Below are 16331 nucleotides of genomic sequence, written 5' to 3'. Positions count from 1 at the left end.
CATTGAAACATATAAGATTCGATCTCATTGAAACATATAAGATCGTGAGGGGCCTTGATCGGGGGATGCACCGAGGATGTTCCCAATGAGGGGGGGGACTAGAACTAGGGGACATAGTTGCAGAATAAGGGGGGGCTCTTTTAAAACTGAGATGAGGAAGAACTTCTTCACCCAGAGGGTGGTTAATTTATGGAATTCACTGCCCCAGGGAGCAGTGGAAGCAGAAAACTTTAAATATATTTAAGACTAAAATAGATGGTTTTTTTAGCTGCCAAGGGGATAAGGGGCTACGGGGAGGGCAGGGGGATGGACCTAGGTATGGTTAGTATAGTAAGACCTGAGTGCTCTCCTGGACAAGTGTCGATCGCCTAGATTGGGGTCGGAGAGGAATTTCCCGGATTTTTTTCCCGAATTGGACCTGGGTTTTTATCCGTTTTTTTGCCTCCCCCAGGAGATCACGAGGTTCTTGGGGTGGAGAGGGGTGATAGCGGTATAAAGGGGAGGGTAGTGTTGTGTTCTGTGTCTTGTGTCTACTGTTTGTGGGTAAGTGTGTCTGTTTAGTGTTCAGCCATGAGCGAATGGCGGTGCGGGCTCGATGGACCTGTTGGTCTGCTCTCGCACCTACTTTCTATGTTTCTATGTTTCTATGTTCAGCAAGCGACGCCACACGGACGTCCAGTTCTACACGGAGGTCGGGGAGATCACCACCGACCTGGGCAAACACCAACACATGCACGACCGCGATGACCTGTACGGGCAGGGGTCACCGGGGGGTGAAGGGTCCCTGGGATCAGTGGTGAGGGTCATGACCGCCCAGCTTTGTGTGGGGGGAGGGTTCCAGGGCACCATTTTGTGAAGGATGGGGTTGTGGGGAGAGGTCAGAGTATTACAGGCCAGTGAGGAGCAGGGGTCACAGTGCCTTGGTTCAATGGGTGGGGGTGTGAGGGGTCAGGGGTGTGAAGGGTCGGGGGGGTGAGGGTGGTCACGTGGATGAGAGGTGGGGGGGGGGGTGGGGGTTGGGGGTGAGGGGTTGGGGGGGGGTGAGGGGTCAGGGGGGTGAGGGGTCGGGGGGGGGGGGGGGGGGGGGGGTGGGGGGGGGTGAGGGGGGGGGGGGTGAGGGGTCGGGGGGGGTGGTGGGGGGTGGGGGGTGGGGGTGGGGGTCGGGGCCGGGGCTGACCCGGCACACCACATGGCTGGCACAGCTGGAGCAGGAGATGAGGCACAAGCTGAAGACGGCGTTTAAAAACTTCATCGAGAAGATGGAGGCTCTGACCAAGGAGGAGCTGGAGTTCGAGGTGCCCTTCTGGGACCTGGGGTGTGTACCCCCTTAACCTCCCCCCTCCCCCTCCCCCCCCCCCGCTCACCACCCCCCCCTGCAGGACATGGGTTATGTACCCCCTTAACCCCTGACCCCCCCTCCCCCTGCAGGACCCACCACGTTCTGCGCCTACCACCCCCCCGCCACTCTGCTCATTCCCCTGCTCCCCCACCTCCTGTTTCATCCCCCTCCCTCTCCCTCTCTCTCCCCCCCCCCAGATTTAACGGCGCCCCATACAGGAGCACGTGTATGTTGCAGCCCACCAGCAGCTCCCTGGTCAACGTGACTGAGTGGGTGAGTGAAGGGGGGTGGGGGGGTAGGGAGGGGAGGGCAGGGTCCGTGATCAGTCTCAGCAGGTCCCAAGATTCCCGGCAGAGGGAGGTCATTGGGGAACGCCACGGGATACAGCCAACGCTTCAGACCCACGCGGGCTGTGACCTGTGCTTCCAGGTGTGACCTGTGACCTCTGGCTGTGACCTGTGTCCCCGGGTGTGACCTCTGGCTGTGACCTGTGCCCCCGGGCTTGACCTGTGGCTTCTGGCTGTGACCTGTGCCCCCGGGCGTGACCTTTGCCCTGTGTTGCAGCCCCCCTTTGTGGTGACGCTGGATGAGGTGGAGCTGGTCCACTTTGAGTGCGTGCAGTTCCACTTGAAGAACTTTGACATGGTGATCGTGTACAAGGATTACAGCAAGAAGGTCACCATGATCAACGCCATCCCCGTCGCATCCCTCGACCCCATCAAGGAATGGCTCAAGTACGTCTGTAGCATCGGGTGTGGGGGGTGTGTGTGTGTGTGGGGTGGGTGTGGGGGGCGGGTGGGGGGTGGGTGTGTGTGTGTGGGGTGTGGGTGGTGGGGGTGTGTGTGTGTGTGTGTGTGGGGGGGTGTGGGGTGTGTGTGTGGGTGTTGGTGGGGGGGGGTGTGGGTGTGTGTGTGTGGGTGTGGGTGGGGGGGGGTGTGTGTGTGTGTGTGTGGGGGGGGGTGTGGGGTGGGTGGGTGTGTGTGGGGGGGGGTGTGGGTGTGTGTGTGGGGGTGTGTGGGTGTTTGTTGGTGTGTGTGTTGGTGTTGTGGGGTGTGGGTGTGTGTGGTTGTTGTTGTGTGTGTGTTTGTGTGTGTGTGTGTGTGTGTGTGGTTGTGTGTGTGGGTGTGTGTGTGGGGGGGGGGGGGGGGGTGGGGGTGTGTGTGTGTATGTGGGGGGGGGTGGGGTGTGTGTGTGTGTGTGTGTGTGTGTGTGTGTGTGGGGTGGGTGTGGGTGTGTGTGTATGTGGGGAGTGGGTGTGGGGGAGGTGTGTGTGTGTGGGGGGGTGAGGACCGAAATGGGAAAAACATTTTTCACACAGAGAGTGGTGAATCTGTGGAATTCTCTGCCACAGAAGGTAGTTGAGGCCACAGTTCATTGGCTATATTTAAGAGGGAGTTAGATGTGGCCTTTGTGGCTAAAGGGATCAGGTGGTATGGAGAGAAGGCAGGTACAGGATACTGAGTTGAATGATCAGCCATGATCATATTGAATGGCGGTGCAGGCTCGAAGGGCCGAATGGCCTACTCCTGCACCTATTTTCTATGTTTCTAACTCCCATGAGCCCTCGCGCCCCCCGGCACGACAGGAAATATAGTCCATCATCCACACAGTGCCTACAACTCCCATGAGCCACCAGGGAGTGGTCCCCGTATTGAACGCTTGTACTTTTCCAAGGCCGATGTCTCTTGTGTATCGGCGGCCTCCATGCGGCTGGTGCCATGCTCACACCGCTGCCTGGTGCGAGTGGACTTTATCCCAGCGCACGCACAGGCAGGTCCATGTATTGGCATTTTAACAACCAGCTGCTGGTGGATCACCGACTGCGGGATTCGTTCAGGAAGTTCTGGGTGAAGTGGAGAGAGCGCAGGGGCGTTTCCGTTCCCTAAGGCAGTGGTGGGACGTGGGGAAGGCTTACGTCCGTCTGTTTTGCCACGACTATGCGAGGGGGTCGACCAAAGGGTGGGACTACGAGATCAGACGGCTTGAGAAAGTTGCTCGACTCGGAGGCTCGCCTGCATCGGACTGGTGGGGTACATGGAGAGGTAATGACAGGGCAGGTACATGGACAGGTAATGACACAGGGCAGGTACATGGACAGGTAATGACACAGGGCAGGTACATGGACAGGTAATGACACAGGGCAGGTACATGGACAGGTAATGACAGGGCAGGTACATGGACAGGTAATGACACAGGGCAGGTACATGGACAGGTAATGACACACAGGGCAGGTACATGGACAGGTAATGACAGGGCAGGTACATGGACAGGTAATGACAGGGCAGGTACATGGACAGGTAATGACACAGGGCAGGTACATGGACAGGTAATGACACAGGGCAGGTACATGGACAGGTAATGACACAGGGCAGGTACATGGACAGGTGATGACACAGGGCAGGTACATGGACAGGTAATGACACAGGGCAGGTACATGGACAGGTGATGACACAGGGCAGGTACATGGACAGGTGATGACACAGGGCAGGTACATGGACAGGTGATGACACAGGGCAGGTACATGGACAGGTGATGACACAGGGCAGGTACATGGACAGGTGATGACAGGGCAGGTACATGGACAGGTGATGACAGCAGGGTGCTCCAGCTCCACCTGCTATGAACTGATCCCTCGTGCAGCCGCTGGGCTCTGGAGGGGTGGGAGTTGTGCTCTTTGCTCTGAGCTCACTGCGTTCCTCAGCGGCCACAACAGACATCAAGGAGAGAACATCGCCAGCTTGCACAACCAGATCACTGCCTGTGACACCATCCTGGAAGTAGGTGGGTGCGGGCACAGCCTCGGGGGCATTGCCACAGTTATACTGGCAGGGTTGTGGCCAGCGACTACACTGGGCTGCTCTTGTAAGGAGGTCAACGAGAATGTTGCCAGGACTAGAGGGTGTGAGCTGTGGGGAGAGGTTGAGTAGACTGGGTCTCTATTCCATGGAGCGCAACAGGATGAAGGGAGATGTTATAGAAATGTCCAAAATCATGAGAGGAATAGATCGGGTAGACGCACAGGCCAACAATGTCCTATCTACCCTAGTCCCACTTGCCTGCGCTTGGTCCATAACCCTCCATTTAGAACAAAGACTTGGAAACATTTTTTCTCACAGAGTGGTGAGTCTGTGGAATTCTCTGCCTCAGAGGGCGGTGGAGGCCACCCATTTCAAACCCCGACCCACCCTAAACCTACCCACCCAGTATCCCGTTCTTACCTTCTCCCCAGATCCCTTGACTCCGCTATCTTTAAGAGCCCTATCTAGCTCTCTCTTGAGATTCCAGAGAACCGGCCTCCACCACCCTCTGAGGCAGAGAATTCCACAGACTCACAACTCTCAGGGTGAGAAAGTGTTTCCTCATCTCCGTTCAAAATGGCTTACCCCTTATTCTTAAATTGTGGCCCCTGGTTCTGGACTCCCCCAACATTGGGAACATGTTTCCTGCCTCCAATTCCCTAACAATCTTAAATGTTTCAATGAGATCCCATCTCACGCTTCCAGAGTGTACAAGCCCAACCGCTCCATTCTATCAACATATGACAGTCCCGCCATCCCGGGAATTAACCTTGTGAACCTACACTGCACTCCAACCTCTCCCTACAGCTCACACCCTCTAGTACTCTCAAGAGGGAGCTAGATAGGGATCTTAAAAATAGCTGAGTCAGGGGATATGGGGAGAAGGCAGGAACGGGGTACTGATTGGGGATGATCAGCCATGATCACATTGAATGGTGCTGCTGGCTTGAAGGGCCGAATGGCCTGCTCCACTCTCTGTGTCTCTGTCTATCCTGTACAACAGGTGAGATACAGGTACGGCCTCTCTCTGTCACTGACCAATACCAGGTTGGAAATACACGTGTGGCATCTCTCTCTGTGTAACTTCTCTACAATGGAGGCACGGTGTCGCAGCGGGTAGTGCAGAATGTCATCAGTTGCCACCCATTGGTTGGCGTTCGCGGGGTAAAGTACAAGGGATCTGCGCTCCACTGCAAATGGTTGACCGTTCTGCTTGTCGTTTGTGCAGGCCGTTTCAAAGATCAGGGAGTTTATTCTGCAGAAGCTCTATTCATTTCGCAAACCCATGACCAACTACCAGGTTCCTCAGAACGCACTGTTGAAATACAGATATGGCACCTCTGTGTGTGTGTGTGTCTGTCCTGTACAACAGGTGAGATACAGGTACGGCCTCTCTCTGTCCCCGTTAAGTAACAGAACTGAGGTACAGGTAAGTCATCTCCCTATCTTAAAAGATTGTTAAGGGCTTGGACACGCTAGAGGCAGGAAACATGTTCTCGATGTTAGGGGAGTCCAGAAGCAGGGGCCACAGTTTAAGAATAAGGAGTAAGCCAGCCTTAATGACTACCGTCCTGTGGCCCTCACTCCGGTAATCACGAAGTGCTTCGAGAGGTTGGTCCTCCAGCACATCAAGGACTATCTACCACCAGACCTCGACCCCCACCAATTCGCCTATCGCCAAAACAGATCCACAGAAGACGCCATCACCGTAGCTCTCCACTCTGTGCTGAGCCATCTGGAGCAGGGGCAGAGCTACGTCCGGTTGCTCTTTGTGGATTTTAGTTCAGCCTTTAATACAATCATTCCGGACATTCTCATAGGTAAACTGGTCACTCTCGGCCTCCCCACTGTCACATGTGCCTGGATAAAGGATTTCCTCACCAACCGGCCCCAGACTGTGAGACTCGGCCCCCACCTCTCCTCCACTCGCAGGTTGAGTACCGGTTCCCCACAGGGCTGTGTGCTAAGCCCCCTCTTATACTGTCTCTACACCTACGACTGTAGTCCGGCCCACAACAACAACCGCATCGTCAAATTTGCTGACGACACTACTGTGGTCGGACTTATTTCGAAGGGAGACGAGGCAGCCTACAGAGAGGAAGTCCTGAAGTTGACAACCTGGTGCTCAGAAAACAATCTGGCTCTGAACACCAGGAAAACAAAAGAGCTCATTGTCGACTTCAGGAGGCACAGCACCGACTTACATCAACGGCGAGTGTGTGGAGAGGGTCAACACCTTCCGGTTTCTCGGTGTCCATATCGCTGCTGACATCTCCTGGACGGACAACACGACAGCGGTCATCAAGAAGGCTCAGCAGCGGCTGCACTTCCTGAGGGTCCTCAGGAAGCACAACCTGGACTCTAACCTGCTGCTGACCTTCTACCGCTCGTCCATCGAGAGCCTGCTGACATACTGCATTACAGCATGGTATGGCAGCTGCACCATGGCAGACAGGGAGAGGCTTCAGAGGGTAACCAGGACAGCGCAGAGATCATTGGCTGCCCTCTCCCCTCCCTGATGGACATCTACACCTCCCGCTGCCTTAGCAGGGCAAAGAAGATCATCAAAGACAGCTCCCATCCTGCGTTTGGACTGTTCGACCTGCTGCCCTCTGGAAGGCGCTATAGGTGCATCAAATCCAGGACAAACAGACTCAGGAATAGTTGCTTTCCGAGAATTATATCTGCTATAAATTCAAATTCACACATGCACTGACTACACCGCCCAACACGGACTTCCATCTGTATATATGTATATATGAATGTAGCGCCGCAGAATTTGTGCACCTATTCCCCCCCCCCCCATCTCCCTTCTGTTTTTTTGTTTTTCTGTCTCTTGATTTGTGTGTTAAATTGTATGTATGCACTGAGTACGAGCAGCTTTCAGTTTCACTGTACATGAATAGTGACAATAAATGGCATATCAAAGATATCAATATCAAAGATTTAGATCGAAGACGAGGAAACACTTTTTCTCACAGAGAGTGGTGAGTGTGTGGAATTCTCTGCCTCAGAGGGAAATGGAACCAGGTTCTCTGAATGCTTTCAAGAGAGAGCGAGATAGGGCTCTTAAAAATAGCGAAGTCAGTTGATATTAGGAGAAGGCAGGAACGGGGTACTGATTGGGGATGATCAGCCATGATCACATTGAATGGCGGTGCTGGTTCGAAGGGCCAAATGGCCTACTCCTGCACCTATTGTCTATTGTCTGCCCCATACAAGATGTGAGATACAGGTGCCACATCTCTCATATTCCCCCTCGACGCCATCCAAGGACCCAAACAGTCTTTCCAGGTGAGGCAGAGGTTCACCTGCACCTCCTCCAATCTCATATACTGTATCCGCTGTTCCAGGTGTCAACTTCTCAACATCGGCGAGATCAAGCGCAGACTCGGCGATCGTTTCGCTGAACACCTCCGCTCAGTCCACCTAAACCTACCTGATATATCGTTGGCTCAGCACCTCAACTCCCCCTCCCATTCCCAATCTGACCTTTCTGTCCTGGGCCTCCTCCATGTCAGAGTGAGGCCAGCGCAAATTGGAGGAACAGCCCCTCGTATTTCGCTTGGGTAGTTTACACCCCAGCGGTATGAACATTGACTTCTCTAACTTCAGATAGCCCTTGCTTTCCCTCTCCCTCCATCCCCTCCCCCTTCCCAGTTCTCCCACTAGTCTTTCTGTCTCCCACTACATTCTATCCCTGTCCCACCCCCTCCCCTGACATCAGCCTGAAGAAAGGTCTCGACCCGAAACGTCACCCATTCATTCACTCAAGAGATGCTGCCTCACCCTCACTGAGTTACTCGAGCATTTTGTGTCTGCCACATCTCTCTATCCCTGTCACGAGAACTGAGATACAGGTAAGTCATCTCTCCGTCCCTGTCCCATATCAGGACTGAGGTACAGGTGACACATCTCTCTGCCCCTGTCCTGTCCCAGGACTGAGATACAGGTACAATGTCTCCCAATACCTATTTCAATCAATACCTATATATCTCCCAAAAACGTTTTTCAAAAAATTGGACTCAGACATTACAAATTTTATATGGGATTATAAATCCCATAGAATACAAATAGCACACCTCAATAAACGAAAAGAGTTGGGGGGTCTAGCGCTCCCTAATTTTATGTATTATAATTGGGCAGTAAATATTAAAAATATGATTCACCTGCTGGACAATTCTGCCCAGCAGGCGGACTGGATGGTAATGGAAAAAGGGGACTGCTCCCCGAGTAATATAGGAGCGACTCTCCTCTCACCAATACATTTGAATAATAAAAATTATAATAAAAATCCAATTATACATAACACAATTAGAAGATGGAAACAAATAAAACAGAATTTAAAATTAAGAAACCTATCTCTTTTAATACCAATAGTCAATAATCCATCGTTTAAACCATCAATCATAGACAAATCATTTATACAATGGGAAAGAATGGGAATCAAAACGCTCGAAGATCTGTATGAATTGGGGAAATTACTATCATTTCAACAACTACAACTGAAATATAATTTGAAAAATAACCAATATTTTAAATATCTTCAAATTCGTGATTATCTGAAAAAACACACACAAGACTATCATAATATGCCTTCCGACTTATTGGATGAAGCAATGAAGACAAAGGCGGAATCAGCTAATCTAATATCGTACCTATATAATATCATTTTAAACATAGAAATACCCACAACAGATGGAATTAGAAGAGATTGGGAACAAGAATTAGCTATAAAAATTTCAAAAGAGAGCTGGGATAATCATTTACTACAGGTGCATAAATGCTCGATCAACGTACGACATACGCTCATCCAATTCAAAACATTACATAGATTATATTATTCAAAAACTAAATTAAGTAAAATCTTCCCTAATGTTTCACCAATCTGTGATAAATGCCTGTGTCAAGAAGCTACCATAGCGCACTCTTTTGTTTTTTGTACAAAAATCCAAAAATTCTGGTATGAAATATTTGATATTTTTTCAAAATTAATCAAAATAAAATTGGTACCAAAACCAGAATGGATTATTTTTGGAATATCGGAAGGTAACCCTGAACTAAACGTGTTTCAGAAGAATTTATTTAACTACGGGCTAATAATGGGAAAAAAGCTTATACTTAAATTCTGGAAAAATGCGCCCACACCAACAATAAAAATGTGGATATCAAATATGTTTGAAACATTACATCTGGAAGAGATGAGATTCCTCTTAGCAGGTAAAGCAAACCAATTCCAAAAGACGTGGTCTATGTTTCTGGAGCTATTACAAGTATGAGGTGCAATAGTAATTTAAATAAATAAATAAATAAATAAATGGTATCAGGACCTGGTAACGGGAGGTAAAACAACAAAACCAGACTTGGTTGGTGGTCCCCTTTCTGCGGAGTTTAATGTTATAATAGAGCGATTGTTCCTATTTTCTTTTTCTTTCTTTTCTAGGGTCTACTTTCTCACTTTACTTCCTTCTCTAACTTCTTTTCTAAGGGGCTTTCTTTTCCCAAAACTCTTGCACTTCACGACTCTTGCGCATTTTCTTTACTTTCTTTACTTCTATCTTTTTTTTAAGCTCAAAAAAAAATGAAGCGGTACAAAAAATGTATTTAGATATATGTGTTGTGTAGTATTGTAATTTACCGTACTTCTAATTAAAAAAAATTAAAAAAACAAAAAAAAACAATGTCTCCCACACTGGGGCTACAGTACAGGTGCTTCATCACCTGCCCACAGCCCACTCTGCCTGTTTCACCTCTGCATTGATCATTGCCCTGTTGCCCCACTCCCCCCTCACTACCTGTTCTTCCCCCTCACCCGCACTGCCTGTTCCCCTCCCCCCTACCTCTCTACTACCTCCCCCCCCCTCTCCTTTGCCCTTTGCCCCCCCCCCCCCCCCCCCCCACTCTCTTCTCCCACCCCCACTGCCTGTTCCCCTCATAAGGTCATACTTTCCCCATCATGGTCTGGTTTGGTTCAGCCACCAAGCACGACATCCGGTGGCTGCAGCGAATCATCCGATCAGCAGAGAAGGCTGCAACCTTCCCTCCATTGACAAACTGTACACTGCAAGGGCCAGGAAGCGAGCGGGTAAGATCATCTCTGACCCCTCTCACCCTGGCCACAAACTCTTTGAATCACTTCCCTCTGGAAGGCGACTCCGGACTGTCAAAGCTGCCACAGCCAGACATAAAAAACAGCTTTCTTCCACGAGCAGTAGCTCTACTCAATAACCAAAAGTCTGTAGCCTCCTTTTGCTCTGGTATTTTATTTAATTCACATGTTTAATCGATAATGTTTTATTCCTAATGTTTTATGTTTTATGTTTTAAGTCTTAATTGTTTACTGTACGTCGTGTTGTTACTTGCGAGCGGAGCACCAAGGCAAATTCCTTGTATGTAAACAGACTTGGCCAATAAACTCATTCATTCATTCATAAGGGATAGTAGAATTAGGCCATTTGGCCCATCAAGTCTACTCCACCATTCAATCATGGCCGATCTATCTCTCACTCCTAACCCCATCCCCCCCCCCCCCCCCCCCCCCCCCCCCCCCCCCCCCCCCCCCCCCCCCCCCCCCCCCCCCCCTCATTGCCTGCCTGCTCTTCCCCCCTCAGGTTTTTCTACCAGTTTTTGCTGGCAAACGAGCATCAGGTAGCGAAGGAGATCTGGGATGAGTACGTGGACTCCGTCAGCAAGATCTACCTGTCCTAATTCAAGTCCTACAGCAGCCGGCTGATGAAAGTGCAGGTCAGAGCCCGTGATGAAGGCAGCTATCGCCGTTGCAAAGTCTTGTGTAATTTGTGCTCTGCTGTCATTGAACCTTGTTCTCCTCCCCAGTATGAAGAGGTCGCTGACAAGGATGATCTGATGGGAGTGGATAACACGGCCAAGAAAGATATCCTTTAAGGCCACAAGGAATAGGAGTAGAATGAGGCCAGTTGGCCCATCAAGTTGATTCCGCCATTCAATCATGGCTGATTTAACTCTCCCTCCTAAACCCATTCTCCTGCTTTTACCACATAACATCTGACACCCGTACTAATCAAGAATCTATCTATCACTGCCTTAAAAAACATCCACTGACTTGGCCTCCACAGCCTTCTGTGGCAAAGAATTCCACAGATTCATCACCCTCTGACTAAAGAAATTTCTCCTCATCTCTTTCCTAAAAGAACGTCCTTTATTTCTGAGGCTGTAACCTCTGGTCCTAGATTCTCCCACTAGTGGAAACATCCTCTCCACATCTACTATATCCAAGCCTTTGACTATTCTGTATGTTTCAGTGAGGTCCCCCCTCATTGTTCTAAACTCCAGCGAGTACAGGCCCAGTGCGGACAAATGCTTTGCCAGTGCTGACTGTGTATCCTAACACTGTGCTGCTAACGACGGCCAACTAAACCCTGGTGAACTTCGGTAGTCACTGCACGGGTATTCCCCTGGTTAAGCATCACCATTTAACCTTGACTGGAATAACTCAGCGGGACAGGCAGCATCTCTGGAGAGAAGGGATGGGCGACATTTCGGGTTGAGACCCTTCTTCAGAAGAAGGAGTCTGTAGAAGGGTCTCGACCCGAAACGCCACCATTCCTTCTCTCCAGAGATGCTGCCTGTCCTGCTGAGTTACTCCAGCATGTTGTGTCGATCTTCGGTTTGAACCGGAATCTGCAGTTCCTTCCTACACAGTTGACTCACCGCTCAATGCTCCTTCTCCAAGTCATTGCTGAAGAACAGGAACACCATCTTCACCCTGGGTAACCGTGGAAACGTGATTGCCTCATCGGAACTGGAAGCCCCCATCATCGTGCCCCACGTAGCACAGAAGAACGACACTCGGGTAAGCGAGCTACCCCCCCCCCATTTCCAACCCCTCCCCCCCCACTGTCCATTCCCCAGGGTCAAACCAGCAGACGGGGCTGGCAGCACTTAGCAGGTCAGGCAGTGGCCGTGGAGAGAGAATCGATGGCACAGGGGTAAAGTTGCAGCGCCGGAGACCCAGGTTCGATCCCAACTACGGGTGCTATCAAAACGGAGTTTGTACGTTCTCCCCGTAACTGCATGGGTTTTCTCCGGGTTTGGAGAAACAGCATCTCATATTTTGCATGCGTAGTTTACACCCCAGCGATATGATCATTGACTTCTCTAACTTCAGATAGCCCTTGCTTCCCCTCTCTCCATTCCCTTCCCCTTCCCAGTTCTCCCACCAGTCTTACTGTCTCCACCTACATTCTATCTCTGTCCTGCCCCCTCCCCTGACATCAGTCTGAAGAAGGGTCTCAACCCAAAACGTCACCCATTTCATCTCTCCTGCCCCGCTGAGTTACTCCAGCATTTTGTGTCTACCTTGGATAAGTAGGAGGAGGTGTCTGAGAGTTGTCGCCTGGCCTCAGCTAGACTAGGTCTGCCAGACTAGACTAGGTCAGCCAGACAGAGGTCCTCGTGCCAGACTACCACGGCACCTCCCTTGTAGACGGGTTGCATAATGTCGGGGTTGCTGCAGCCTGTAGAGTGAGCGGAGGGCTGTACGTTCAGAGGGGGTGAGGTTAGGATAGATAAAGGGGGTGGAAAAGTTGCGACGGTCGACGTCACGCCGACAGTTAGAAATAACGAGGTGGAGAGAGAGTAGAAGACCATCAGGGGGAGTCCAAGAAGCATCAGTCTGAAGAAGGGTCTCGACCCGAAACGTCACCATTCCTTCTCTCCAGAGATGCTGCCTGTCCCGCTGAATTACTCCAGTATTTTGTGCCTTATCTTCTGTGATGTGACGTTACTCTCCTCCCTCCCAGTACCCCTTTGAGAGCCTGTTTCGGAGCCAGCACTACGGCCTTCTAGACAACAGCTGTCGTGAATACCTCTTCCTCTGTGACTTCTTCATGGTGACCGGAAACTCCGCTCAAGATCTCTTCAACGCCATCAAGGGTAAAACCCTCAGCATTGTCTTGGTGAGTTTAAGCAGACTCTTGCCGCTGGTGGAGAGAAATGATTTACCCCTGCATTTGGCCTTCCCCACGGACAGGCTCGATGCAGGAAAAATGCTCCCCATTTTGGTGGAAGTCCAGAACCAATGGTCACAGTTTAAGAATAAGGGGTAGGCCATTTAGAACGGAGATGAGGAAAACAAATATTTCACCCAGAGAGTTGTGAATCTGTGGAATTCTCTGCCATAGAAGGCAGTGGAGGCCAATTCTCGTGATACTTTCAAGAGAGAGTTAGATTTAGCTCTTACGGATAACGGTATCCAGAGATATGGGGAGAAAGCCGGAGCGGGGTATTGATTTTGGATGATCAGCCATGATCATATTTAAATGGCCTACCCCTTATTCTTAAACTGTGAGCCCTGGTTCTGGACACCCCCAACATGGGGAACATTGTTCCTGCATCCGGCCTGTCCAATCCCTACAGTATTGTTATATGTTTTTGTAAGATCCTGATCTGTGAATCAGAATGGTCGGTGTGTAATTCCCCTTCAGAAACACGTGGACACCTATGTTGCCGATTGCTACGACAGTATCGCCGTTTTCCTGTCCATCCACATCATCCTCCGCTTCAAGACCATGATGCCCAAGCGGAACGTCCCTGCTGTCGACAATGAAGTGAAGCAGAATGTCCAATGCTGGAGACAAATAGCACCTCATATTTCACTCGGGCAGCTTGCACCCCAGCGAACATTGATTTCTGATGAAGGATCTCGACCCGAAAACGTCACCCATTGAGTTTGAAAAAGGGTCTCGACTCGAAACGTCACCCATTGCTTCTCTCCAGAGACACTGCCTCTCCCGCTGAGTTACTCCAGCTTTTTGTCTATCTTCGGTTATACCAGCATCTGCCATTCCTTCTTATACATTGACTTCTCTAGCTTCAAGTAAGCCTTGCTTTCCCTCTCTCTCTTCATCCCCCCCCTCCCTTCCCAGTTCTTCAACCAGTCTTACTGGCTCCGACTACATTTTATCTCTGTTTGCTTTGTTGTCACCTTCTCCCAGCGAACACTGGTCTATTCTACATTTTCCTGCATCTCCATTCCCTTTGTCCTGTTTTCACACCTTGCACTTCCTTATCTATGTATCTCCCTCTCCCCTGACATCAGTCTTAAGAAGGGAACTGCAGATGCTGGTTTAAACCGAAGATAGACACAAACTGCTTGAGTAACGCAGCGGGACAGGCAGCATCTTTGGAGAGAAGGGTGATGTTTCGGGTCGAGATCCTTCTTCAGACTTGTGCATAACGTCGCCTATCCACGTTCTCCATAGATGATGCCTGACCAGGTGAGTTACACCAGCATTCTGTGAAACGTCACCTATCCATGTTCTCTACAGATGCTGCCTGACCCGCTGAGTTACTCCAGCACTCTGTGAAACGTCACCTATCCATGTTCTCCACAGATGCTGCCTGACCCGCTGAGTTACACCAGTTACTCCAGCACCCGCTGAGTTACTCCAGCACTCTGTGAAACGTCACCTGTGATCCATGTTCTCCACAGATGCTGCCTGACCCGCTGAGTTACTCCAGCACTCTGTGAAACGTCACCTATCCATGTTCTCCACAGATGCTGCCTGACCCGCTGAGTTACTCCAGCACTCTGTGAAACGTCACCTATCCATGTTCTCCACAGATGCTGCCTGCGCATCATCTTAGTGTGGTTAAGTTTAGTTTAGTTTAGAGATACAGCATGGAAACAGGCCAGGCCGACCATCGATCACCCGTTCTCATTACTTCTATGTTATCCCGCTTTTGCATCCACTCCTTACACGTTTAGTTTAACCTACTTTAACGATTCCCAGTGGAAACAGGCCCTTCGACCCACCGGGTCCGCAACGACCAGTGATCCCCGCACATTAACACTATCTTACATACACGAGGGACAATTTTTACATTTACCAAGCTAATTAACCTACAAACCTGTGCGTCTTTGGAGCGTGGGAGGAAACCGAATCTCAGAGAAAACCCACGCATGTCACAGGGAGAATGTACAAACTCCGTTTAGACATGCTGTAGTTTGAATCGAACCCGGGTCTCCAGCGCTGCATTCGCAGTAAGGCAGCAACTCCACCACTGTGCCACCGTGACAGCCCACATGTTTAAGAACATTTGTTGTACTTGTATTCAGTGGGTGGGTTTTGTTCTGAATTACTTGGTGTTGTAAATACTGGTATGAATCTATTTTTGGTTAAAGATGCTGCAAGAGAGGGCAAGGTTGGTAACGGCTCCGTGTGTCTCTCCAGGTACTGTGTGTCCGTGTGTCTCACCAGATCCTGTGGCCGAGGTTTGAGTTCATCCTGGAGCTGAACACCCAGAGCATTCGCACACAGACCCACAGAAACTGGGAGCCCTCGACACCCGGCCCCACTATGTAAACCCCACACAGCCCACGTACACACCCGGCCCCACACACACACACACACACTCACACGCACACACACACACAAACACTGACTCACACACTCACACACACACACACCCTGACACACACACACACACACACCCACACACACACACACACACACACACACACACACACACACACACACACACACCGACCCACACACACACACACACACACACACACCCACACACACACCCACACACACACACACACACACACACACACACACACACACACACACACCCTGACACACACACACACACACACACACACACCCACACCCACACACACCCACACCCACACACACACCCACACACACACACACACACACACACACACACACACACACACACACACACACACACACACACACACACACACTCACACACACACACACACACACACACACACACACACACACTGACCCACACACACCCTGACCCACACACACACACACACACACACAGACACACACACACACACAGCCCCACACACACACACACACACACACACACACCCCGCCCCACACACACACACACACACACCACACCCCCACACCCCCACACACACACACACACACCCACACACACACACACACACACCCACCCTGACCCACAAGCACCCGGCCCCACACACACACACACAGCCCACTATGTAAGCCCAGTCCAGCCCACGTACGGACTCGGCCCCACACACACCCTGCCCCACTCTGTAACCACTCAGTCCACACACACACACACACACCCACGCCCCCCCACACATACACATCACTGTCCCACTTTGTAACCACTCAGTCCACACACACACACACACACACACA

General features: G+C 50.8%; 2 protein-coding genes and 1 long non-coding RNA gene across 4 annotated transcripts; all 3 read left to right on the top strand.

Moving 5' to 3' along the window:
- Positions 1-466: 466 nt before the first annotated feature.
- LOC129695196 (FACT complex subunit SPT16-like) lies at positions 467-11833 on the top strand. Of its 2 annotated transcripts, XM_055631972.1 has the most exons (6): positions 470-796; positions 1203-1315; positions 1537-1612; positions 1904-2073; positions 10749-10881; positions 10972-11833. In XM_055631972.1, the coding sequence occupies exons 1-5, from the start codon at positions 596-598 to the stop codon at positions 10843-10845; spliced, it is 657 nt and encodes a 218-aa protein (XP_055487947.1). In that variant the 5' UTR covers positions 470-595; the 3' UTR covers positions 10846-10881; positions 10972-11833. The 2 variants fall into 2 exon arrangements, with proteins under 2 accessions (XP_055487946.1, XP_055487947.1); XM_055631971.1 differs by lacking the exons at positions 10749-10881; positions 10972-11833 and adding an exon at positions 7491-7787 and having other exon boundaries at positions 467-796.
- Positions 2620-6953, top strand: LOC129695197 (uncharacterized). The gene is made up of 3 exons (XR_008723127.1): positions 2620-3437; positions 3496-3551; positions 3583-6953. It is a non-coding gene; the product is annotated as an uncharacterized LOC129695197 (long non-coding RNA).
- On the top strand, positions 11822-14533 carry LOC129695198 (vacuolar protein sorting-associated protein 52 homolog; the record flags this gene model as incomplete). Its single annotated transcript, XM_055631974.1, has 3 exons — positions 11822-11968; positions 12918-13073; positions 13602-14533. Coding segments are annotated over 3 exons (546 nt in total), but the record flags the coding sequence as incomplete, so codon positions are not given.
- Between the last annotated feature and the right edge of the window lie 1798 nt (positions 14534-16331).

Source organism: Leucoraja erinacea, unplaced genomic scaffold, assembly GCF_028641065.1.
Source record: "Leucoraja erinacea ecotype New England unplaced genomic scaffold, Leri_hhj_1 Leri_985S, whole genome shotgun sequence".
In the NCBI taxonomy this organism is placed as follows: Eukaryota; Metazoa; Chordata; class Chondrichthyes; order Rajiformes; family Rajidae; genus Leucoraja; species Leucoraja erinaceus.
This window is presented reverse-complemented; position numbering and strand designations above follow the sequence as displayed.